Source organism: Dromaius novaehollandiae, chromosome 7, assembly GCF_036370855.1.
Source record: "Dromaius novaehollandiae isolate bDroNov1 chromosome 7, bDroNov1.hap1, whole genome shotgun sequence".
Classification (NCBI taxonomy): Eukaryota; Metazoa; Chordata; class Aves; order Casuariiformes; family Dromaiidae; genus Dromaius; species Dromaius novaehollandiae.
In genome coordinates, this window is record NC_088104.1 from 43,449,430 (window position 1) to 43,475,842 (window position 26,413).

Consider the following 26,413-nt stretch of genomic DNA (forward strand, 5'->3'; position numbering starts at 1 on the left):
ATCTGGAACAGCCTTTGTTCATTTTAATACCGTTAAACACTCCACATAGAAAACGCTACAAGAAAAAAAAAATTAAAAGTATGCCAGTAGTGTGCATACTTTAAAGCAAGATCACAGTGGAGAAAAAACATGTTGAGGAAAAGATCTGACAGATAACTTACTGCTAATATTTACTGTCATACAAAGCAAGAAAGTAAGCCTATAAAGCGAACAACCTATACTACATACCTGAAATTAAAATTACACACTATAATTACATTAGCTCTTCCTGATAAGAAATCACTGTATTGATCCGTGCTCTTTCATCTAATTTCTCCTTTTCTCTCAGATGCATGAAGTTTGGCTTACAGCACCTGGTTGAACAGCGTCAGTTTTTACAGCAAAATACAAAATTCCCCCCTTCGCCCCAGACCGAACAGACCCCCCAAGCTCCAGGTTTCTTACCACTGCTAATGCCAGAGTTTGCAATGACTGTTGCCTCACTCCACTGATCTGCACTGGAGACCGAGTAAGAGCGCTGATGCATACCATCCGGACGGCTGTTGAAGGAGACTAGACTGATCCCACTGGCCATCTGAGACACAGATGTGCTAGTAGTCACGTTCCCTAGACGTAAATGGAAAACAAATTGGTGTCAATAGAGAAGACAAAATTGATTTACATGAAGATGGACGGGGGCATCTTAACAGAGCAGAAAAAAGAAGATTACTTAACCAACACGAACCACAGTGCACCTCTCCCTGAGCCTCTGAAGGCAACACTCCCGTGACCACCTCGGGGCACCACAGATTTCAGCAGCCCGGTGAAACCTAACTAGGAACTTCTGACAAAAGAGCCTAGATTTTCCAGATTTCGACTCATTCTGTTCATCTGCCTTCTGGAAAACACAATTTCCACAACCCTACTAGCGGTAGGTAACACTTTGTGCAGCTTCTCCACTGCTACAGGTAGATGCACCACAGTTTGGAGAACACTGGCTTAGAGCACACAGGACACAGACTGAGCAAGGAGAAGAAATTAATACCCGAGAACTACGGTTTATACAACCAACCAAAATCTGAGACAATGCTGCCAATTCAAAAAGCTTAAGACAATCTAACACTAAATAAAATGTCAAGTATGTCCCCAAGTAAAGCCAATACAGTGACGGTGGGTAAATAAGTATGAGCATTGCAAGACCAAGCAAAAAACATATTCAGATTTCAAATCATAAAGCAACATCGTGACGCAAACAGCACACAATGGAGGCTTCTTCCATTGACTGCCAGTATCATTCTTGTTCACCCTTCCTAATTGTAACTGGATGCTATTACACAAGAGGTGAGACATGAAAGAGAATAATCTTAAACAGTAAATACTAGAAAGAGTTCTAGTATTCTCATGATCCATGAGGGCTAGGACAATAAAATGTCTGGGGGGAGGAGGAGGCAAGGACAGGTTCCTCACTGTTAAAAACACATGAGGAGTGATTCGGTTGAATCAATTTTAGGGTCAAAGCAACTAAAAACCTTTCCACAAACTCAGATTTCCAGTGGTCTTCCTCTCAGCTTGGTATGTGCCAGAGAGTTTGCTCCACAGCTTGGGTCTCTGACCACTCCTGGCCCAGGCTTTATATATTACAACAGGATAAATGTTTTGCCATGCTAGGTTCATTCTCCATGGCAGGCTCTTCCAAAGGGGAGCAGGCACGGATGACAATGTGAGAGTGTGCTCTCAAAAGGCACCCCACAAGGCTTATATGGCTTTAAGAATATTCTTTAAAAACAGGTGTAAAGGGAAAGAAACAGACACAATCTTATAAAATACCCTAACACTTTGCATTTCCATTGCACCTTCTACTGATGAGTTCAGAAAAATTAATGAATTAATTTTCAATGCTCCTGTGAGGTTGTTAATTATCTGCTATCATTTCCCGCATTTTTCAGAGGTTAAATGACCCAGGGCCACAAAGGAAGATTGTGGCAGACTTGAAAATAAAACCCAGATCTCCTGACTCCCAGTTCTATCATTATGTCTTTTCCCAGAGCAGCCTTTGGGAAGACAGCAGAGCTCAGTGAACTACTTTGTGTTTATTAGAGCTGGCATAATTGTCCCTTTCTCTCCTCCCCTTTCCCAAGACTAATCCTTGTCTTTAGTCCATTACATAGATCCATCACTACAGTATCCGTCCACCTGAGTCTCGAATGTACTTGTTCAGTCTCAAGAACTTCTGTGCAGCAATCTCTACTTCTTAGACAAGTTGCAGATACAAAGAAAGTGAACTTAGCTGCTCAGTTACGCAAAGCCTACGGTGGATTTTAGAACCAAGTCGGGCTTCCCCAAGGCAGTGCTTTAGCCACTGGCACATAATTCCTCTCTAATCACTTTCCCTGAGCAACCCTTTTGTCCACAAGAAATCCAGAATCGGAGTGTTATCTGTGACAGCGCTGAAAAAAATTGATGCCTCCAACAACCGGTGCCCTTCAGGACATTGTGCGTTTGACCTACCAACTGAAAGCAATTTGCTAATGCTAGTATTTTAGCACCTTTTAAAGACATCTTCCAAAGAAAAGTTCAGCAGAGAAACCATGCCTGCAGAACTGAAGGCACAAAGCAGAGGTTCAAATTATAGCTCAGTATCTTAAAGTCGCAAGAGAAAATGGAAAGCTGACACTTCGTATTTTGAGTTCTTTTAAAAGAAATACTTCCTTCCAAACGAACCTTTGCAACGCAGCTGACGCTCTCTTTGAAATAATCAGCAGGGCTTTCCTCCAGTTTTCACAACCCAGAGAAAACATGAGCATTAATACATTAATTTTGGTGATGATACTATATTAAGGGGAGCGGCTGACATGAAGGGCAGAGCCTGAGACCAGAGGGACCCTAGAAACTTGAGAACTGGACCAACAGAGATTTCCTGTGATTCAGCAAGGAGAAGCCCTAAATTCTGCCCCACATAGCAACAGAGGCAGAAAACCAAATCAAGAGAGTAACAGCACTGCTGAAGAGGACTCATGAGCTATAGTGGATGCCAGAGTACGTGCCAACACTGTACTTTCGCTGCAGATAACACAAACCACATGCTGGGCCCACCATTAGGAGCACCTGAAACCCTGCATTCAGGTTCAGGGCCCCACAATTCAAGAAGACTGCTGGGAAACTGGAGAAGGTCCAGAAGACCTACCAAGATGGCCAAAGGCCTAGAGCACATGGCCGATGAGCACTTTGCAAGCTGGGCTGCTTCAGTCTGGCAAACGGGAAGCTAACGGCTGATCTAACAGATGCCTGCAGCTACCAGAAGGAGATGGAGCCAAACGCTTGGTCATTGCAGATGATACAAAAAGTGGCAGCAGCCAGACTGCAGCTTGGAAAGTTCAGATCCAGTATCAGAAAACACTTTGCCTGGAAGATAACGCAGCCCTGGAACAGGCTGCCTAAAGCAGCTGGGGAACCTCCATCCTCACAGGTTTCCAAAACTCAGCTGCACAAAGCCACAGCTGAACTTATCTGGCACTGGTGACAGTCCTGCTTCAAGCAGGAGGATAGAGTAGATGAGCTCCAGAATATCCTTCCAACCAGCATTTCTAGGGTTCTGTGAATTATTAAAATACCCCCTTCCCACCAACCCCCATTTTTCTTCAAAACAAAGAAACTTTTAAAGCTCGAAAGCTACCGTTTTTTTTTTTTGTTTCAAATACATGACCTCATGGAAGAGAGACTTTTTTTCTGGTCTTGTCTCTAATTTTATTAGCCTTTAACTTTTCGACCAACTTATTTAAGTTGACCAAATCAGGTTTAGAGGTGACAATTATGTGGCAGATTAATACAAACTATTTGCTTTGTTTGGTTTTTGCTGCAGCACCTTTTTCAGCATCCACAGACTATTACTGGTAAATGGCTTTGGAAACAACTTATTTTTCACAAACAATTAGGTTCCCCATCGGGAAACAACCCCCTCCTCCCCTCCAAGTGCCTGACAAATGGCATCTACCCTGCCGGACGGAAGAGCAATGCCACAAAAGCGCACTTTTACCCTGTAGCTATCTTTCATCCTGCGCCTAGTAAAATGGGAAGCTGCATTTGATGAATTCCTGCAAGAGGATCTTCGTAACAAAGATCATGAAGGAGAAAACTGGTATGTGAAAGCTAAGATGGAGCATTCCCTAGGTATCATGGGAAAATGGAAAACAATTACTGGACATCTTTGCCTGGGTGACACCTCGCCATTCGTCTGTGCTGGGTGGCTGAACTGCAGAGAGAGGCAATATTTGTATGTTGACATCTTCTGCCTAGTTCACAAATTTTTGAACAAAAGTATCCAGTCACTTCCTAACCATCATGCAAAAGCAAAGCTTTAAAAAGGATACCTGGCATAGACGTCTACGTCATCACATCAGCACCAAAACCTTTACCTGCACTTTAATGCCACTTCACAACCAACGTTGCAACTTCACAACCAAGGTTATGGCATTACCTTAATCTGTTGAGGAAGTGACTTATTCTGCAAACCAAATAGGAATTTTTCTTTCACTTCACATTTCTGAAAGCTATAGCTTGTTAGTAAAAAATAGCTGCCTAGTGCCCATCTTTTGTACTTTGCTGATCTATGATGCAACCCAATCCAGCTGCCTTTTCTGTTGCCACAGTCCAACAGCCCTGCTACCAGTTTGTCTATTCACTTGTTAGGCCAACTTTTATTCTAGGCTAAACTTTGTTTTTTTCCACAAGCTGTAAGATTCTTTTTCAGTAAATCAGACTATGCAAGCTCAGGATCCTTAGGCAGACATCAGAAGAGCTTGCCTACAGAAAACAAGATTGGAGTGTCATCTCCCCACCAATACGTTCAGCTCTAGCCAAACCTTGTGAGTTACAACCTTATTTAAAAAAAGTCATTTCCCAATCCATTGCTAATTTTTTAATTTCTCAAACCAATTGATTACAGCATGCCCAGGACACGTATTCTATAGCACCAGTCTGCAGTAGTGCTGTCACGCCAAAGTGAGGACTACTGAAAGTCAGCTGCTGGTCTTGCCCACTTTGTATGCTGCACAAAGCTACAGAACAGTCCTATGATTTTTTCCTTCTACAACAGGCAAACCCCAATCCCCACCTCCAAGAAGTAATTTTCCTTTAAATACCTTTTTTTTTGGCCAACAAGCCAGCCAGTCCAAAATAAGAGGCCAACAATACCCACTGAGAAGTAAACCCTATGTATTGCGGAAGGCATAGCATGAAGCCTTTGTACATCAGCACAGCCTCTTCTAAGCAAGGACTTGATGCATTCTGCATCTGTTGTCTCCCCCATATATACACGCACATGCACACACACATATATATAAATATGCACACACACGCTACATATATACGCATATCGGCATTAACACGAAATACATGGTCAGCTACCTGGTCCATTCTGGAGTTCTGACAGAGTGCTTCTTCAAATACATCATATCTGCATCAGCTGGTTGCTTAAGTTGATTAGCAGGGGGCAGTTAAATTACTATGCTAATCCATGTATTCTCAGCACTGTTTCCTTGATATGGATATGTGTATATGCTTACTGGGAAGCCTTGATTAGTTCAAGCTTCAATGTGTCAAAGGCTCCAGATTCTTTCCAAAGAATAATTTTAGCTGTACTCACATCCCTAAAGTGTAGGAGCTGATTTGAAAAGGTACTTACCTCTACCATATGCTATTTTTCTTTAAACAATTTGCATTTCAAAGTGACTATGGCATTTATATTTGAATGAATATCAGTATGTTGCCAGAACTGGTCTCAAATGAGCAAAAAAAGATGCTGGTCTCCTATTGAACAAAAGTGTTTTCATCTACCAAAGGGGCATCAAAGGAAGAGTTCCTCTTTCTAGCTCTGGACAGCTTTATTAAAACTATCTTCTCTGATATTATAAAATACCCTGTTATGACTGAGCTTACAAAACGTTCAGACAATTAAGCTCTATATAACCCATCCAAATTAAGATTCAAGGTAATTTCCAGGTTTGGGCAACGCTTAATAGAAGTGCCTTTGAGAAAAGTGAGCACTCTCATACAAAGTCCAATTTATTTATCCATCTATTCAGCATAAATAGCCTCGAACAGCAAAGAGCAAGTCAAGATAAGGGACTCAACATAAGAGGAATTAAGCAGAGGAGTGCGTGCGTGCCTGTGCGTGCATGCACATATTAAGAGGCTGATGGAAACAAACGTGAACTGGAGGCAGACCGTATATCTTGTTTTCCTACGCACAGAGGACTCACTTTGGCTCTTTGTAATGGTGAAACAGTAGTTCAGCTGTGTACAAAACATCAGACTCTAAAGGCAAAGTCATCGTGAAAATAACTAAAGATTTATATGAACACATGACCGTGCAAGCTGTTAGATGCCAACCTAACCAAGAAACAAAGATGCTGTATGTTATTTCAAAAATTAATAATATACACAATAAATAAGGTTCATAATAAATGTTCTCTTACATGCACTCAGTAACATGCCTAACAAAAAACTAAACCACTCAGGGATTTTGTCGTGTTGCTGTTGTGATAAAACAGCACGGTGGACAGCACTTCAGCGACTCCTCTTTTGCTGTATTTCAACTTAACAAAAATATTGCAGTGAATCATCCCTGGGCAGCACAGGTTATTTTAATGGACACATCACTTTAAACTAAGCCTTCACCAACTATGCCGCCCACTAATTACAAATGCGGAATGAATATAATTCACAACTGTACCATAAAAAGTGAGATACAAGCGACTTAAATGGATGCAAGTTGTCTCCATTCACTGCCGCATGCACATTTGTGTTTTCCCATCAACCCCCAAGCAAATCATTTAGCTACAGAAAGCTTTATTCAGAAGTGCAACTAATATACTCAGTATACATTTATGAGACAAACAGACAATGCAAGAGTTGTGAAGGAGCACTATATATTTTTTCCATGAAGCAGCAGCGTAGGAGACCCGCAGTGAGTGAATGCACAGAAGCAGAAAAGACTGAATCGGATGAACTATAGCCTATTGCTATGCTTTCGCTATAACCATGTTTTATTTGTGCTACGCTCTTCATGTTCGCTACGAGTTTCTCTTCCAAAAAGAAATAAACCTCCTAAGGCCAGAGGGCTCAGCTCACCAGCTGTTAGAACTAATGAAAAATACATTAGAGTTGTGGGTCAGGAAATCCTGACTCCTGATATCAGAGGGTTAATTGTTTCAAATCATGGTGGGTGAATTTATGTTGCAAGAATACCACATATTCTTGAAATGCCCTCTAATTCAGTGAAAGGCACTGTCAAGTAGATTAGACTGGCAGTTGGTCTGCTGGTCTCTAACCATACCCAACGCCGCGCTCTGAAGCGTCTTCCAGCAGTGGGGTGCACGAAAGAGGCCACCTTGTTAGCTGCAGAAACACAAAAAGCATTCCCTTCCCCTACCTTCAACTCCATGTCACCCTTATGAATTAATTCTCAGAGTTGTGCAGAAACTTTTTCGATGAACCAAACCTTCCTGAGAAGCAGCTGATCATTCAAGCAGCACCGCTTTTTGCCTTCGCTGCCTTCTGCTCTGCTTGTTAATATGAATGTTGGAACAACTCCTGCTTCAGCTGAGGAGAAATTTGGGAATGGCTCTTCTGGGTTCCATCAGCTGCTTTCTCCGATCCTAGCGTCAGGCTTTTGAAGATGCATCTTCCCTTCCCTGGCCAACTCCAGACCTGGTTCACGCCCGGCACTGAAACCTAGTTAAAACTGCTACTTATTCGCCAGACAGCGCCTTGCTTTTCCAACTGAGTCAAGTCGGTCAGGCTGGAAATGGAAGGCGCTGCCCAGCTTTACGAGCACTGTCAGGCCACATTTTTAGGAAGGGCAGTTGTGGGACAAGGGACAGAGCTCCAGCTTCTACAGTCAGGTTCGTGGGGGGCAATATTGACAGGGGGGAAACGCGTCTTCTGCCTGTTGAAGGACTGCTACGGATTCTGTTCCGATCCGACTGCGGGGTGCACGTAGCACACCATTTCTGCCTCGGCTTTATCGAGGACCTGAAATAATTTGCAGTTACTTGTAGACGGAATGAGAAAGAGCGAGCCAACAGCACCTCTCAAACGCACCCTCATCGATTCCAGGATTGAGACTCTCCTTCAACGCGCTAACACTCATTTTCAATACTGTAGCAAACGACTTGCGTGTGGGTTTTATTTTTTAAGATTTTTCCAAACCACTTATCTTCCAAATGTATCTCCTGAAGATGAGCAGCTATTTATACAGAAAGACCTTCCATCTCGCAGCCTGACAGTGCAGCCTCCGAAGGCTGAGCGTGATTAGTAGTGTCCAAAGTGAGAAGGGTCAATACTAATGAACAAACAAGGCAATGCCAAGAAATATCCTGGCAGTGAGGGAAACTGTGCTGGGAGTATAACGAGGACAGCTATTATTTTCAGAGCATGCCCAACCAACATAGCAAAAGTGGTGGAAAGTCAAGTCATCAGAGAAGACTTCTCTTCTAACAGAAAGTTAGACCCCAGATCTTCACCAAATGCGTTTGCTCAAGATTTTGTAGTTTTTATTCTGCTGGGGTCAAAGTGTGCTTCGGGGTAAGTCTTCCTGAGAAATCCCAGCAGGCATAATGCTATTTTTGCAGTAGTTTTAATAAATAATGGTTTTGATAAATAAGGTATGTTTCATTTTCTAGGCAAATCTTGCTTCATGTTATCAGTTTCTTAAAAGACCACAGCTTTAAGACCTAGAAATGACTATTTTGCATTGGCAAAACGCATTACTTTTCATTACTGGTATTTGGTTGTGAATCCTGTTAACAATCACAAATTTAACCTCGCAAAAATAACGCAAAATGTACTAATTCAGAGGCATTATGCTGCCTGCATGTAAAGCGAAGCACGCATAGGGGCCTGAGGCAAAGATATAAAATGCTTCCTAATACTATCTGTGGAAATTATTAATATTGAAATTGCAAAGGGGTTGGGGGGGGCCTTACGTGTGCACTGGATGTACATCGAAACGGGAGAAAATTAACCAAACTAACTCCGGAAGCCTTCAAGCCCCTCCAAACCCAGGGAGCTGCAACTAAGAGCCTCTTTGGGATGCGGCGGTGGGGGGAAGACTTCTGGCATCCCAGTATCTTCCGAAGAAACTGGAACAAAGAAAGTTTTTTGGCGAGAAAGAGACAATAGATACGAATGCAATATTACTACTACTACTATTTTTTTTTTTTTAATAGCTATTGCCACTGTAACAGCCGCTAAGCGAATGCATGTCTGCAGTGTGAGCAGTTTTGATAAACAGCCTCTGCGGGCCACACAACGGGGATAATGTATCCTTAAGTACTGCCAATGAGCTGCCATTCTGCACAGCCAATTACTTCTGTGCGTCTGTCACTCAAAGGAAAAATGACTGAGCCCATTAGATCAAACCTTTGTCACTGTTCCTAATGCACTCTTAGGCCTCATTAATCTGAGGGAGCAGCAACACAGCCGCCGGTGCCTCATTGCCTCCCCCACAACAGGCCCACGTGAATCTTCTCATCTCTCCCCCAAGTGCACCGCGTTAATCAAGCTCTCCTTATTACCCCGGTCCCTGTCACGGCGGAGAGCGCTCTCTCTCTTAAATGCTCTCATTATGGTCCATCTTTAGAGCCGGCTGAGTGGAAAGGGGAAAAAAAAAAAAAAAGAGCCAGAGAGAAAGAAGAGGAAAAAGCAAGTCCGATCACATTAATATTCATGACAATAATTAGTATTCTAGGTCACTGAATATTCATGCTATTAGTTTGGTTTTTTATGGGTTTGCTGGATGTCCTGATTGCTGGAGTGTGGAGGAAAACAGCATGGCTGGGACTTTAGATGTCAACGGCAGCTCGAGACTCAAAACGCATTTGTGAGTTTTTTCTCCCCCTTTTGGTAAATCAGTGCTGACCCTCCTGATGGCTTTAATATTTTAAAATCACTAGGGGAAAAAAAAAAAAAAAAAAAAGGAGCAATTCTGCAAAAGGTCTCAGCATCCAACCGGTCAGCACCGCAACACGCACGCGTCAAACCTCGGCAAGGCGGCATCGGTCGGACAAGCCTGCGCGGGGATTTTGTTCGGGATACCACGTGCCGAGGCGCGAAAACCAGAGTGGAACAGGCCCCGTCTCGCCAGCGAACGGCTGCAGCTTGGCTGCCATCCACGTTCACCCCCGGGAAGGCTCAGGGCACGTTTCTGCTGTTTGCCTAGCTCATCGTCGCTAGAGAGCGGCACTATTTGCACATCGGAGAAAGACTCATAGGGAAAGAAAGCTTTCGCTAAAGAAACGACTTCTAATGCACCGAAAATCAGAGCAAATGAGTATTTAAGATTTAACAAACAGTATTTTTTAAATCGAATATTTACTTTGTTAACGCTATTATTTCCCCTTTTTCCCTGATATGAAAAAATACCAGGCGCTACAGGTGAAAGTTGACTTCTCCCTAGCTCTGGAGAGGGCAAACGTTGGCAGGGAGCAACTGGAAGACGATGACCTTGAGGGATGCCCCTCTAGTGGGATGAAAGGGAAATCTCCAGTACACTTAAAATTAGGCTTTTTTTCCTTTGAAGGGTGCAAACTGACAACTTCTCCTTTCACTCATGGTGGCCGTATATCACCGTGCTAACAGCAGACCCAACCAAATGGAAAATTGACTTGGGTGATTAATGGCAAAAATAAGTCACAAACTTGCATTTTTGATCTGTACTAAAATCGTAAAACTCAGGCTCAAGTTAAAGCACAGAAAATGTTTCGTGTTAACTCCGGGCATCCCATGGACTACATTAGACTACATAATTCGGGCAAAACACTGCTGACCTATTGCCCCTGGAGAACTCGATCAGATAAAATCCTGCATTGCCAAATCAGAGATTACGCACCGCTTAAGTACAAAACCTCAGGATGCTCCGTCACCTACGAATAAGGAGTTAAAAAGATTCAAGAATTTAAGATCCAGTTGTGCAAATATTTACCAATGCATCCAAGACCTACAGGCTTCGGAGCAATTGCCTGCAAGCTCTCGGCTTGCTACGCCTTTTTACTAATCGTTAGCCTGGCCATAACATCTCAATTCTCACAGTAACCTCCATTTAAAAAGAGATTATTTCAATAAACTATGAAAAGACTGAACAATTCAGTATACTTTGGACAGAGACTTGACTTCACAACGCATCACCATGGAGCAATGGCCCTAGCCAAGGTTTTACATGAACCTTCCTGCATGGGGCACGCCACATTTCAGAGGCTATTGGCTCTCTCCAGATCCGGCAACGAAATACTTTGCAGAAAACAGCTATACCAGTCTGACCTAAAAAAATAAAAAAATAAAATAAAATTCTCTGAGTTTTTAAAAGAAACATCTGGGAGGCAGTCCGTTACAACTTAGCTTCGATCCAAGCGCTTCAGTGTAAAATAAGATTACTTAATGACCATGGCATAGATTTGATAGATGATCACAATTAATAACAGATAGAAAACCCACATTTGTAAGAACAGCATCTTCACATTTTTATAACATGTCTGAAATGTCACATGCAGTTAGTAGATAACAACCTTTAGCATACTTAATGATGGCTCTGTAGCTATCACATTGTGGGATGCTTCACATACTGTACATTCACTATTGTAAGTAAATTTAATAGCCCCAAATTATTTAAATGAAGTGCTAATCAGGAAACAATTTGTCTCTACACCATGAGCTATTTTTAGACGTGAACTTTCTACATCAGTGACTCTTGCCGCAGCTCAGGCTTTGGGTTGTTTGTAGAGGAGAAGAAATAAACGACTCCTGGGAGAGATTTGAAGGAATATGGAGTTCACCTTCGGGTCACCAGCTCAAACCTAACCCAAGCTGGCAGCAATTGAACCGGGGACCTGCTCCTTCTCCGAAGGCAGCAAGGACAGAGTCATCCTCTAAAGGGCGCAGAGAGCAGGGCAGCAGCCCATTTACAGGTGAGCCGGCCTGCGAGCGCTGCCACCAGACGCTGCAGCTGGAACTCGGCTAGTCTCAAAATTACCTTCTCCAGAAGTACTTCCAGCTTCGAGCTGTCTGGGTTCATCCCAGTCCTTAAAAATGAGAAAAACAGCCTTGCCCAGACAGGGAAAAGTGCCACAAAGCAAGATTAAATTCAACGGGCTAGGAATGACACACGTTTAAGCATTTCCTTTTGCATGTGACATCTACATTAAATAGATCCAATGGATAAAATTTCCATTTACTGCTTGGCCATTATAAATCGCATTACTGGACAACTGAGTATGTATCTCTTGAGTTTGTTACATCTCCATTATCAGCCTAGTTCCTCCTCCCATTCTTACTGTAAAATTACATATAGCGGTCAGGCCCGAGATCCAATAGCACAGTATTTAAAATATGGAAAAAATCTGTAGATTATTTTTCAACGAGGTTGGAAACATCCTCCCTGCCCCCATACTTACTATTTAAAAGTCAACAGGAATAACAACTAAGAAAATTTTCTAAAGATAGCTTGAAGGATCTGTAAAGAATTTCCAAACATCTCATGCTATTTCATGCTTTTTCTTTTTGCACGCTGTTTTACAGTTGCAATTTTGCCACTCAAAAATTTTGGCAACATGGGGAAAAACACTGTGCAATTCCTATCGTATCAGGACGTGCAAGGAACCAGCAACACTATGGCAGGCACCGTGGGAAAGATCTTCACTGGCCTTAAGCAGGTGGGAGAAAGGGACTGAAGGGGTTTGATGTAAACCACCGCTTCCCGTACAGAAGGAGAGTTGTGGCCTTTCCTTCCAGCACTGCATGTTCTGAGGTCAGTCAAAGCAGCAAACACAGAGACACAAGCAGCAATGACCACCCTATCCAAAATCAAGGGGGAGCCTGGAGATGGAAGCAGCCCCCAAAGCGTCTCCTGCAAGATGCTGCTGCTCCCATCCTCTCACTCCACCACGTACTGCTCAGAACAGGTCCACGTGCCGTCCTCGACTTCTACGCTGAATGTTACTGATCCTCATGGTGCCCCACATCTACAGGTAACTCATGTGGGAAGCCAAAGCGCTCCTCTTGCCAGGGGTGAGCACGTATTTCACAACCCACTAGCCCAGGGGCAAGAGGCTTCTCCTTCGCGTCCCCAGCAGACCAGCCAATGTGCTGGGATCTACCCAAAAGGCGAGAAATTCAACAAAGAGACAAAGCAGTAGTTACCTATCCAGCAGTCCTGAAGGGATGAACTTAAATGTCAATTATATGCTCATTCAGCCAGACTGCCTATAAATACACAGTTTGGGATTACGTTTTAACCATTAGAGACATCAAATACCTATAATTATTGTCAAAGTTGGCGCCAAAACTCATATTTAAGGGGCATCTTCTAAACAGCATTTTATAAATAATTGATCACTTGGAACTTATGACACCATTTGCCTGTTTCAACAGTAAAAAAAATGCATTAACTTCTTTGTTTTTGACATTTGAAGCAAAAATAAGTGCAACCATTGCTAGGAAAACGGTTGGTGGAAAATAGGTAATTTCATCAGAGAAACACTTGTAAACAAGCTCAAAAGTCCTGAAGCTCTTTAAACAACCAGAGTGGGCCTGAGCTATCACAGCGTATAAGCAAAGATGATGAATTCAATTTCCAGGGGCAATCTTAAGTGTGACCTTTCTTAATTGACTACTGGTATTCTTCTCCTATCATAGCTTTTATGTATACAATTACATAACAGCAGAAGGAAAATTAGCCAGTGCCTGACAACATCAAACAATTAAATGAAGACCTGTCCTAATTTTTAAGCATGGAGAATATCACTCTACCGCAGATACCAAGTCTACAATGGCAAAACACACAGGAACTAAACAAAGCAAAAAACCATGGTTCTAGGGAAGAGGTAGTATCTTTGCATACCTAAAAATAAAAATAGCAAGCACTGATCCGCCCTGTGCTTGGTCCAGACCTCCTCCGCCCAGCAGATCTGCGAAACCTCCCAGCAAAAAAACAGCAGCAGACAACTTCATTCCTGTCATCAATTTTAAAATGTCACTCAAGATGAAGACTCCATTTTGCCAATTTTGCAACAGAGAAAAAGCTCTGAGAGAGCAAAGCAGACAGAACCAGGAATAATTTGCAAATATTTGCAGTCGCCTGACAGATAGCTGTGCAGATAGCAGAAGTTCCCCGGCACCCCAGAGCTGAGCAGTGAAGACCTCTGTCTCCCTAATGCAACAGAAGCTGCCACCTTCTACATAAAGAGCACTACCAATATACTTGACCACTTGAAAGTTCACACTAGCAAGCCAGGTACAGCTTGTGATGGAATATTTTTTACAATACTAGTATTTGCCTTTGTATTTTAAAATCACTCTCTGCTATGCAGCTCTTTTTAATCTTACTTGAACGCAAGAGTATTGAGAATGGCACAGATGGATATGTGGCTGAGCTGCTGCCAGCTATTTCCCAGATCCAGTTTGTCCTACTACTTTTTTCTCTTAAATAATACTTTACTGATTAGCAGTTTGATTTTTTTGTTTTGTTTTGTTTTTTCAACCCTGTAACAACTGCTAGGATCAAGCAGATGTTGGCCAATTTCAGTACAGCTTGGAAAACACTATTTGGCTTTCTTAGAAAAGCTCCTTTCTCTTGCTGACCACCATTCTGTCCAGTAACGCAAGTGAGACAGACCCTAAATGTGGCCCTTAGGCTAAGAAAGATTCAATGAGGGAAGCTTCCTGAAAAGAAACAGATTTTGTATAAAAAAGTTTGGGAGTGATACAGCAAAACAACTTTGAGAAGGAAAAACCCTGAAGAAAAGGTATCACGGTGACAATGCATTACATGTACCAATCTGAATTTCAGAAACGATAGCTATAAGGAAAAATATTACGTGTAATACAGTTTTAGACAGGTGTGCATCTTACCTGACCTTTCTTCTCACACTAAAACTGTAACCATGTTCCCCCAAGACCCTCTGATGCCCAAACTCGACATGAGACAGCAGGTACTCATGTAGGGCTATGGTACGGGCTTGGCTGCTGCCATGTAGAGCATAACGCTATTTAGTCTGGCCCATTTTTACCTGCTCCCCCCTCCAAGTTATGCTTCCAACCAACGACAGGGGTGATATAATTAAGAGATCAATGCTTGCTTTATCTCTGGGAAGAAAGCCATGCAAAGATGAGCAGATCAAGGCATTTCTCTCACTTAAAGAAAGACCACTGTAGTCTCCTAGCTTCATGAGAAGGAAAATTAAGGTACTCTTCAAGGGGGTAATGATTTAAAAATCAGGTTCAACTTGGCTTGGACGCAGTCCTTATATTAGGAGGGCATCAATTATTAAAAAAAAATTAATCACAGTAGATCTTAGCAGTGGCAATGAGACATCAGCAACAGAGAAGTCTTCTACTGTTTTTAAACTACATGATAGGGACAAGAGAAAGGACAGAAGGCCCAACTCTTCCCACCATGTTCTTCAAAAAACACTATCTAAAAGTAGAACTGTTTTCCAACTTCAGCTAGCCAGGATACAGCTATACTGGCTAACCCTACCGCCAGACACAGCTGCCTACTGCGCTGTTTCACATAAAGCAAACATTACATATGTAGAGTCCTGAAACAAAATGAATATTATATATTCCATTAAAGTCTTATACAAGAATATAGTAAAACCTGGAAACAGCATGCTACAAGCATTATATTAGTATGTATCTCAGAATGTGTGTCCTTCCCAAACTCACTCGTCTGAAGCAATCAAATAATTTTTGCCTGTTTCAGGGTGTCCAAATGTCTTAAAAGCAGAACTCTCTCATTTGAATGTCTTACCACTGATTTATTGACTCAATCCAGCGCTTCTCTAAATTATGGGATATATTGGAAAACAAAAACACTCCCCCCACCATCCAATCATCTAAATTAAAAGGCAAAATGGAAAAACCAAACCATCCATGAATAATTGTCTCCTATGAACTCTTCCAGGGACAATGCCAGCTCTGTGCCTCTCAAGGGGTAGGTTACAGCTTGAAAAAGGCTCTGATGAAATCACGGCTTCAGACATTTCAGGTCCCCAGCCAAACTAATACAACATGCCACACGAGAACTGTTTATCTGCAGGGATGTCTGCTCAATGGCACCACTGTAAAGCCCCAAGGCTTTTTTTTTTCTTTTTTTTTCCTTTTAATATGTGTGTCAATGAACAGCATCTGAAGTCGTAAGGAAAATCCTTCTTCCTCTTCCCCTAACGTGGCACAACGCACATCGTGAAAACACAAGGAATTACATCTTGACTTGAAGCATACGATAACTGTTACTATTCAAGAGAAGACAGTCAAATAACATGGTTGCTGAGTTGCTTCCTATAGCTGCTCATATGGTTTTATACTGGTCCTACCTGCACAGTGCCTACTGCACAGGGACAAAACTGTGTTTGGATGGTTTTATCAGCTTGTGCTGGAGACGTCTACCTTAATCATAACCAGAAAAGGCACCCAGTGATTTATGGATGTCATCCCAAACGTGCTGACAAAACTCCCATACCAACACTATACCATCATGAGTTTTGTATAAGCTGCGTGTTTTATAAGATAAATTGTCTTAAATGTTTTTCTTAATGCAATTTTTAAAATCCATTTAGCTGTTTGGACAAGTACTTCAGTGAACAATAAACTTCACCATTTAGAGCTCACAAAGAGCTATAAACTACCTCCATAAATGAACTAGAATAGCTTTCTACAGAAGAATCTTGCTGCTGTAAAGTCCAAAATGAAGCATCACTGTAAAGCTGGAACCAAGTGCTGTGGATCCCAACAGCAAACCACAAATAGCCCCTTCAAATGTTACATCTCCTGTTTTCCCAAAGTAGTGGACCTCACAGAACTGTAGCAAGGCAGCATCAATTGTTCACAAATGTCAACTTCTATGAAATTATGCTGTACTTCTTTTGGTAAGTATGCAGTAATTAATATAAAAGATGGATATTGAAAGATAAGCAGAGATTAAGAATCTCTCATGGAAGACAGATCACTAGTCAGAGAGGGCTTCAATGTTTACAAATCCAAATAACCATTAATAGGTAAAGTATTCCTAGGTATCATTCCCACCCATCCTAGTGGTACACGTGAATTGTACGTACACACTGGGAAATGCAGTCCTTCCTTCTTTGGCCTAGCAGGGTATTTCCTTACCTGAATTCGGCGAGATGTGTAAACTGCTCATGTCCTTGGAGAGGCCGTTCGTTTTGGGACTAGAAATGGGTGCGCAAGCTGACGTAGCTCGGGGTGGCCTCTTGCCCGGGACTTTCACAGTGGTTCTCAGCAAGTCGATTTCTTTCCCATGAACATTCTGCATGTAGTCCTGGTAGGAGGAAAAAACCCAAAAAACAGCATCAAACAAGCAGTTCTGCAAGCAGAAGAACTAAGGAAGCCTGGCTTCCGAAGACTTGCGTCCTACATCATCTGCCACCACCACCCACGGTGACTCTGCTTCCCCCTTCCTTCCGTACTCTGGGTAATCCCATCCACGCTTTTCACTCCAAATACTCCACAAAGTCTTTAGTGCTCTACTACAGCCTCCCACCACCAGTTGGGTGAGAGACAGCTCATGCTGAGGCTGGTTCTGAGCTGTATGCAAAATTTTACCAGCTAGCAGGTCAAACCAAGCACAATGATGAGACATAGCCCATTATCCCCCACTCTTGGGCTTACTTAGGTCTCCCCTCAGCTAGTTTTAAGTACTTATCTCTCCCTCTCTTCATCAAATTTGGCTGAAGTTAGCCAACAGGCTTAAAAGCTACAAGGGGGACTGACTGGTAAGGTTTCCATGATTACAACACTATTTCTTTGCAATATCATCCCTCCTCCACAAAAAACAAAAGGACAAAAAGACCCAGGCAGCAGGGAGAAAAATATGCAAATTACACCAGATCAGAGTAAATGCACCAAAAGCTGGAAGCCAGAAGCAGAAAAGGCTTTTGCTAGTTCTTGTTTGGAAAGCACACAGAGAGAAGGTAAACAGACAAATCCTAACAGTCGGTTATGGAAAGAGAGTGGTTGACTGAGTGGGGCCAAATCACCTTTCCACGAGAGCTTCATGACGAAGTGAATTGAACTGTTCTTCAAACTGTAACGAGCTTCTGGAAAAACGTGCTCTTGACTCCGTTCTCCAGCTTCAAAGCATTCCCTAAATTGTCTGTGGGCTTCTTCAGAAGAAGACAGAGCAGCAAAGAGACATGGGTCTCTCTATCAAGGGACGAATGACAATTCCCTAAGGTAGGGCAGTCATTGAAAAGGCAACCCTGGAAACACAGCAGAAGAGATGCTTTCGGTAGAGACTGTGAACATTAAAGCCACTATACAAGATGCTGAGGTCCACATCCCCTGGAACAGGCTACTGCGGTTACTCGTGCTCCAGGAAAAAAACCAGCGATAATTCAAGCTGCAACAACTACGAGGAGGACCAAAGAAACAGAGAGCCTATCTCATGAGACGAAACGCAGGCTAGGTTGCACAACACAGCAAAATAAAGGATGAGAAGGGGGTAAGAACACTGTATAAATATACGTCAGGGTATATGCATCCCACGAGGGAAACAGCTGTTTGTACTAAGGAAAAAGAAATGGGTATAAGCTCGTGACTATGTTTAGGCCAGAAACCAGGGGAATTGTAATTCCTTCCAAGATAGACCTTGATAAATTCATAGAGGCCTGTGTGATGCTGCGAACACCCACGCAACCAAAGACTTGCTGACAACGAGATTTCTTCCAGCTGTACAAGTGTCCAGGGCACTGCAATATTTAGGCAGACTAGAAGGCATTGTATGAAAGACTACCAGCATTAACTAGGTCAGTTATAAACCTGCAGCACAGAGGCCTGTATACCAGCGGAGCATCAATTTTACAAGTAAATGCATGAAGTGGACTAGAAGCATACTCTAGGTCTAAATCACTACTGCCACAACGCAGGGAGCAATCAGTTCCCCCATAAAAATCCTTTCACCTTTGACAGTTTTTACAATACGAATTATATATTCCACTCAAAGTACACCAAAATCTACTCGTGGACCAGCATTCATTTTTTTTGCACAACCGACATTAATCTGCGATAAAAAAACCCCCCTAAACAACCACACGAGCTTCTTTTCCCAGCTGTTTAAGAATTATTTACAGTAAAAAAGGAGCCTGAACAGTTCACTGGCTGAGGAAGCAGAGCATTGCTGCCCAGAGAAACAAAGGCAATCCATTAACAAAAATTCACTTCCCTCGTTGCTAGACAGAGATGCACAAAACTGTTTCGTCTATAAATTATCAAGTTGGCATAACTTTCTTGTTCAGTGTCAGCTCTTCACAAATTAAAATACAATAACCAGAACATAATTGAGCATTTATTGCTTATGGGCTCTAAAATGAGGCTTAATCAGATAGTGACTAAACCTCAGCATGTACTCTTTTTAATAGGCACGTTTTATTTAACATACAACATCCAGTGTATTCCATTTAAACTTGATAATGAAGGGTTTATTCCAAATTCTTCAGATGAATAGAGTATACAATTTCCCTGCTACCCCGCCAGCCTGTGAGATGTGACAGGGCATTATTAAAGCACTTTTAATTGAGAGTAAAACAGGCTTAGGTGAGCTATAAACAATTCAAGAGAGTAAGTGAATGTTGGCAAACGCGAAATAAATACCTTGTAGCCCATACTATTATTTTATGAAAGTGCCCAAACAGAACAGATGCCACATAGGTATTAATGTCAGCTTAAATATTTATAGGGATATATCAAATGTAAATAATAAGGACTCTTTCATTGTGTGCAAGATGCATAGCGATAATCTGCGCGTTCCCCCGAGGAGGAAGAGGGGAGAGCACCAAGGTGCCCGCCAGCCCCGCATCCGCCCCTGCCCCCGCGCCTTCAGATCTGCGCGCGGGGAATAAAAGTTGGAACTACAAAATAATGTAGCGGCTTCAGAAGTGCAATGTACGGTTTGATCAGATTAGAACAGATGAGGGTCTTGCTGTCATCTGGAATATGCTGTGTTAAAGAGGAGACAGCAAGCCTGATTTTGATATGCAAATGCTACAGATATAACTCCCCTAGATGTTAGTTGTAGAAAATGCTGATCCGAGAAAAAAGGGGAAAAAACCCTTTAACAAGGCATGAGGGTAATTCAAAGCCAAGTACTTTTAAACAGCACTTAACAAGTCCCTAGAGCCCACTCAACAGCGGGCCACCCCAGAAGTGCCATCTTCTGCCCCTCAACAGCTTGAAAAAGTAGTAATTGCAAACCCATTTGCATTTTTCTTCTCAAGTTGTCCACGTTCATCATTCAGCGACGCCAAAAAAAAGCGAGCAGCGAAGCACAGGGAACCCTCCCCAAATGCGTCGGTAAGAGGATAACCAGGCGCCCGCGTCCCCCGCGCCCCTGCTCTCGCACCTTCGCCGCCGCTTGTTTTTTACATTTCGCTCCTAATTATGTTGCATCTATTGCCATACACTTAATTAGCTGCATTAATGTGATTTCTTTTCACATAGTCAAGCAATTAAGAGCTATGATTGAGTTTCATTCAATTAGCCTCAACAAACATGCTAATTGATGTCCCAGATGCAAATGAGGTGCAATGAGAGAAACCTGCTAGCAATTGAGAGTTGTGGCAGAGAGACCCCCGGCTCCGGGCTTGCCGACAGCAGCGCCGCTTACAGCAGCTACCACCTTCCGCGGAGCCGTGCCATTAGTGCCTCCATGTCCCAAAGAGATCCCTGCAGGAATAACGAGCAGCACCGAACCCAACTGACAGCATCTCCCATTCTCACGGTCACAGTGAGCGTCTTCCTCCAGCTTGGTAGGCAGGTTAGATGGTAGAGCGCCATGATTTCTTTATCTCAGGACCATAAAAGGTCTCCAGCTCATCTCCGAGCTCGTGAGATACTACACCGGTAATGGCCTACAGTTATCAGTAACTGGCGACTTAATCTTAGTCAGCTCGGGGGCAACGGGGCTTCTTCGAGTTAAGCCCAGGACACATCAATCAATCAATAATCCCGAAAAAAAAAAAACCCTCACCGTATTGATTCTCGTGGCTTTTCATCCTGAGGTTACCATTAGCAGTTTGCTCAAATATAGTGCTGCTGCGGTGTTAATTTGACTACTCAAGGCCATTGACCATTATCTACAGGACTAAATAAACTGCTAAAATATCAGCAAAAATGATAAAAACTACATTGACTGAAGATGACACAAAATGTTATTTGACAGCATTGCAAAACGAATTGCCCCGAGTAAAAAGACACAATGCGCTGAGACACAGACTAATGTAAAGCAAAATTATTTTTGTTCTGGTCTTAATACAGCTCTTCATTTACAACAGCAGAAATTAAATTAACAAATTAAATGAACAGAAGCTTTTCAGATGCACAGATTGAGCATATGGATATGATTTTGTTTTCTGAACAGACCTACCAAAAAGAAACACTATTTTGGGGTGCCCCTTTTGCTTTCAAGGCCGATGGTTGTTAGCAAACTTGCTGGCACACATCTCAGCAGCTTCTGATTGCCTTCAATGCCAGAAAAGACACTCCACCACGGGTCACAAGCTGGACCCAGGCTATGTGATGCTTCCAAGCTGCCTTCTACTTTCTCCAGTAGAGAAATAGGAAGGATGGAAGAGCTGCCCAGGCAGCCAAAACCCACCTTTCTCACAGCCATGCTTAATGCTGCTGCTGCCTGCTTAGCCCCCTTTCAGGGAAGAAAGAACATGTGGACCAAACTGGGGGGGAGGCAGAAGAAAGTGCTGCTTCCAAGGAGCTGGGACCCAAAGCCCCAAAGGATCATCCAAGCCTACCACCCTTATTTCAAACACATTACTAAAGAGCATGTGGCAGAGCGTTTCCTCCTCAAGCAATCCTTAAGTAACTTTAAATACATGGCTCTCATGTTAGGTGTGTAACACTTCAGATATTAAAAAATTACAGAGTTTGAGTCTTTCTAGAGATCACCCTAATACAAGGGACTGTCATCTTGGTCACCACTCGGTTCTCAAAGAAACTGTTCATTTCTACTACCGAGGTTGTATTTCAAAATCAGCATTTCATCACCAGCTTATGAAAGCAAGAAAATGCACATGAACGCTGAATTGCTAAATGCAATATTTATCAATTAGTACCTTGAGGGCTATATTCCTAACACCTTGCTTTCTGTGCAACTACCTACATGCCGAGTGGGAGTAAAAATCCCACTGCCCACACTCTTGATGTGCACACTTGCAAAATACTTTCAAGGCAACAGAAAACAAGACCATGAGGAAGGAGAGCTTAATGATTTCACTCAGTCAGGTTTCCACCACACAGAGATGCTCAGGTGGGTCGGTTCTGGCAGCCTGCCCAGGTAGGAAAGGTCAGCTCTGCTCTACGTGGCCCAGCAGACCGAGTCAGACTCTTTGTTTGAACTGCTTTGGACTGTACTTTTGTCCCGGGATTGCTGCAACCTATTTGTCTTGGCCAAGAAGGCAGAAGAAGGTAGAAGACAACAGCTGGATCCTCCTTTGGCTGGGTTCAACTGGACTGTGGTGTGCACAGAACCCCCCTCCATTCAAATCGTGTCTTCTACACCATGGTGCTAGGGGAATGGGACTCAAACTTCACATCAAATCCCCTCATCTGAGGGGATATGTCATAAAATCTATGTCTTTTTTTTTTTTTTTTTTAAATTTGCTCCATCTTATAGAGCTACACAAGGATGCAGCCAACCATGTGTTTCTTCCACTACATACCTGGCCCACTAACCCCCCTCTCCTACGTGTTATGGGCAAAACAGCAAAGATGCTCCCTGCGAATGCTGCCTTTCCATTTATTTAATGGTACAAAAGTGCATTTTCAGTGCAAATAAGAATATTACACCATGTCTCATTTTGCTCTATTAGAACAGTTCAGAAGAAGCCCGTTTTTCCAACACCAGGAATTGGTCCAGGCCCAGGACAGATGGACAGAAATTCTTTCCCAGACCTGCCATTGGCTTACACCGTGCTTTTGGGGGAAAACACCTTCTTTGTGTGCCAATTTTCTCCCTGCTTCAACTGCAGACGATGCTCACAGGGCTTAGTTTACCGCGGTCCAGATAGGGTTTCCCGACCGGAGGCGAAACAAAACGTAACGACGCACAATTACGGAAAGGGAAGTTTATGGTGGCACCCGAGGACGGCATTTTGAAAGGCCGGCAGCGGCCGGGAGCTCGGGGTGGCGTGTTTTCCGAAACGCCGATAGCAGCAACCTGCACGGCCTATTGTTCGCCCGCTTTTGTACAAACAAACCTCAATCCCCTTCCCCCAAAACCAAACCAAAAAAAAACCCCAACCCCAATACCCGCGCAGACTGGTAAATGGTCCAAGCCCTTTACTTGTTTTGTGCGCACGCGGCAGTCAGACGCTTTTATTGCAAAACGCCGTCTGGAAAAGATGCAAAACAAAATTGCTAAACTGCAAGAAGAAGAAAAGGGGGGAAAAAAAAAACAAAAGGCCCCCTTGCCTTTGCTTATTGAGTTCAAAGGCATAACATGCAGCACCCTGCAGCAAATGGGAAGCTACACTAATTTTAAAGCCATAAAACGCTATAAAGCGCCCTGCGGGGCAGGACTACACTGAAGCTAGTTGCACCTAAATAAGACATGGTTCATTTACTTCGCAGCTTAGCCTAATGTAATCATCAGCGGATTTCTAGCCTAGAGTTGTAACAGGCAAATAGCCGATACTGCGGCGGCGACACTCCCAGCCATTGAGGGGCCGCAGCTAGATTGCTGTTGATTAGAAAATTTTTCAGTTTTGACAAGCGCTTAATGAACATAAATCGCTCCTTGATTGGTTTCCATTTGGGGCCACAGGCACACCTAAGAAGAAAGAAAAGTCTTCTCCAAGTCCTCCCCCCCGCCACGAAGCTACGGTCCGGTTATGCGCCGCGGTGGAATATGTTCCTCAAACGCGCCTGCCGAATTGGCCATCCTCCCTCCTCGCATATAAATACAGACATAATATCCTTCAGCAGCACAATGTATAGTTAATCTTAAGAAAAGCAATGAGACATTGTTTTCCAGGACAACCATACAAATGGAAATGCAGGCTGGAAGACACTGAGCACCCGAAAGCACTCGGTCCTGACAAAAAGAAGGTCATCTTGAATCTGTTTTATTCAAATTGGGAATCAAGAACATTAAATTTGAGCAATAAAAAGCATTCGCTATATCTATCCTACAATATCAATCAGTTTATTCTGTGTTCCAGGGGCAGGGGGGAAGCTGGGGCAATACTTACAACACAGAAGAGGTTTCCCCCCAAAAAAAGAAAATTACTGGATCACTCATTTTCACAAAATTTTGAAAAAAATGTCTGTTTGCACATCTCTTTCAGACTATGGAACAAGAACTGTTGTAAAAGACAAATCAGTTTTACCATCCTGAGTAATTTATGAAGGATTTATACCCACAGCAGTTAGCTCTGCTGGACAGGAAGCTCTAACTTTACAAACCCCCGTGATTAATTAATAGCTTGGCTTTTACTATTCAAATTGCAACTCATTTGGATCCACAGTGAAATGTATATTTGCCGTTCCTTACTCCACACTGCAAATTTGCACAGCTCTGCAACTAGCAGTATTGTGTTTGCTACTATATCCTACACTAATGACATGTGATAAATCTTGTCATGCCCTCTGAAATGAATAGACTTGAAACTAAAAATGCTTCACATTCTCCTTGTTTGTGCATTAAGTGACCTGCGAAGAGCTATAATAAGGCTTGGAAGTGATTACAAGAAGTTAGTGCAAATTATCAGTCTTCCTGTTCTTCACCATGGACCACAGTTATGTATTTTAGGAGTCTTTCACAGTGTAGCTTACCGACCGTTCTACAAGATACCAAGAAATCTACAGTCTGATTTTTCACTCAGCACAGCAGATGCAATGCTCCTTTCAAGCAAGGCTGCTTCTAGTTTGAAGGGACACAGAAACATTGGGTTTAAGGAAAAAGAAAAAGAAAAAAAACGTTCTCCCAAATTATGTCTTACTTAAGGACTGCAAACACATTTTGGCTTGTTCTCCCCCTGCCCCAGTATTTAAGTTTTTCTCCCAGACTTCACTCCACTGCCATTTTAATATGATGCAGTATTTTCGCAGCAAGCTCTAAGCTGAATGAGCAATCTCCTCTAAGAGTTACAGGTGTAACACTGTCTAAAAGCCATAGGCAGAGCTCTCCTCAACCTTTTACTTTTAAAACACAGTTGATTGTAAGTTCCGTATTCAGCATCTTTACAAAAAAAGTTACAGTAGTGTGGCTGCAACGCTCACTTTTTCCCTAAAGGTTGATTACCCTGTCATTATTAGCGGCAGCCGTGTAAGTTCACAGTGAAGTGTGCAAGAATTAAGAAGTGAAAGCTCTGGGAAATTTAGATCAATAATGTTAAAAAGGAGAATGTCACTCTGAACACTGCCTTGATAAAAAGGCTTCCCAAAAGAGTCCCAGTTGTAGCGACTGGAAAAAATATGTTATCATCAACTTGTCACCTGTAACAAGCAATCGTTATACATAGATGCTGTAACTTTTCACGTCATTTTGGTTTTCTATCTTAATCAGCGTCTTTGGATGGTGTCTTTGGAATTTGGCATTCTCGTGGACATAGTAGCTATAATATGAACCTAAGCATTAATTCAAACAAGTTTATCCTCCTCACCACTTAAACCGTATCCTCATTTTTGTTCCATACCATTTGCTCCCATCACAACTCTTTCAAGAGGTACAAGGACATCTCATGTGAGAAAGCAGAAAACATGGGCATACACGACCACATTTTAGAAATATGAATATTTCTGTTGAAGTAACACAAATGCCACACTCTGGGGCTATTAAACAGCTTGAGGTAAGACACGGCCCTGAAAAGAAGGCTGAACCAAAATGAGGTCTGTAGGCAATTACTCACGAACAAAAGCTTATTTGTCCAGAGCAACAGTCAGCTCTATAACAAAAAAGCCAACAGGCCAAACAAAGAAATCGTGATGCCCAACAAACATGAGATTCTCTGAAAAAATATAGGAAAGACAGGACTTCCTTTACTTGCAAGCTGGCTTTCTATATCCAAACTTTTCAAGAAAATAGTGAGAACTAATAATGGTCAAAACCACCCTTCCACTATAGCTTTAAGAACAGCACTAAAGATTATGAGGCCTGTTGGGAAAAGTGCAAGGATCTGCAATGGTGCCAGATATTAATACACGTGGCGATTTCAGAAGCCTTCCATTTGCCATAAGAACTCTAGCCATTTCCCACGGGAAAAAAACAGACAAGAAAACCCAACCAAAAACCCAACTTATTGCCCCCAAGTCTCTGAAGAACATTATATCACCTCCTGAGAAGGTCTATCTTTAAAATGTATCATTGAAGCCTTTGTGCAAAGTTTAGCCTAGTATCAGATGACTCCTGGCCATG

The 26,413-nt window shown here is 42.6% G+C and overlaps 1 protein-coding gene across 4 annotated transcripts in view; it reads right to left on the reverse strand.

The window, feature by feature from the left end:
• The window catches only part of AGAP1 (ArfGAP with GTPase domain, ankyrin repeat and PH domain 1), a 394,511-nt gene that overhangs the window by 115,655 nt on the left and 252,443 nt on the right, over positions 1–26,413 (reverse strand). For 3 of the 4 annotated variants that reach the window (XM_026104674.2, XM_064515404.1, XM_064515405.1), the window contains exons 11-12: positions 17,140–17,308; positions 445–606 (exon numbers count right to left, since the gene is read on the reverse strand). In XM_026104674.2, the coding sequence (XP_025960459.1) occupies positions 445–606; positions 17,140–17,308 (331 nt within the window). The remainder of the gene's footprint in view (positions 1–444; positions 607–17,139; positions 17,309–26,413) is intronic. The other variant, XM_026104675.2, reaches the window with a different exon arrangement.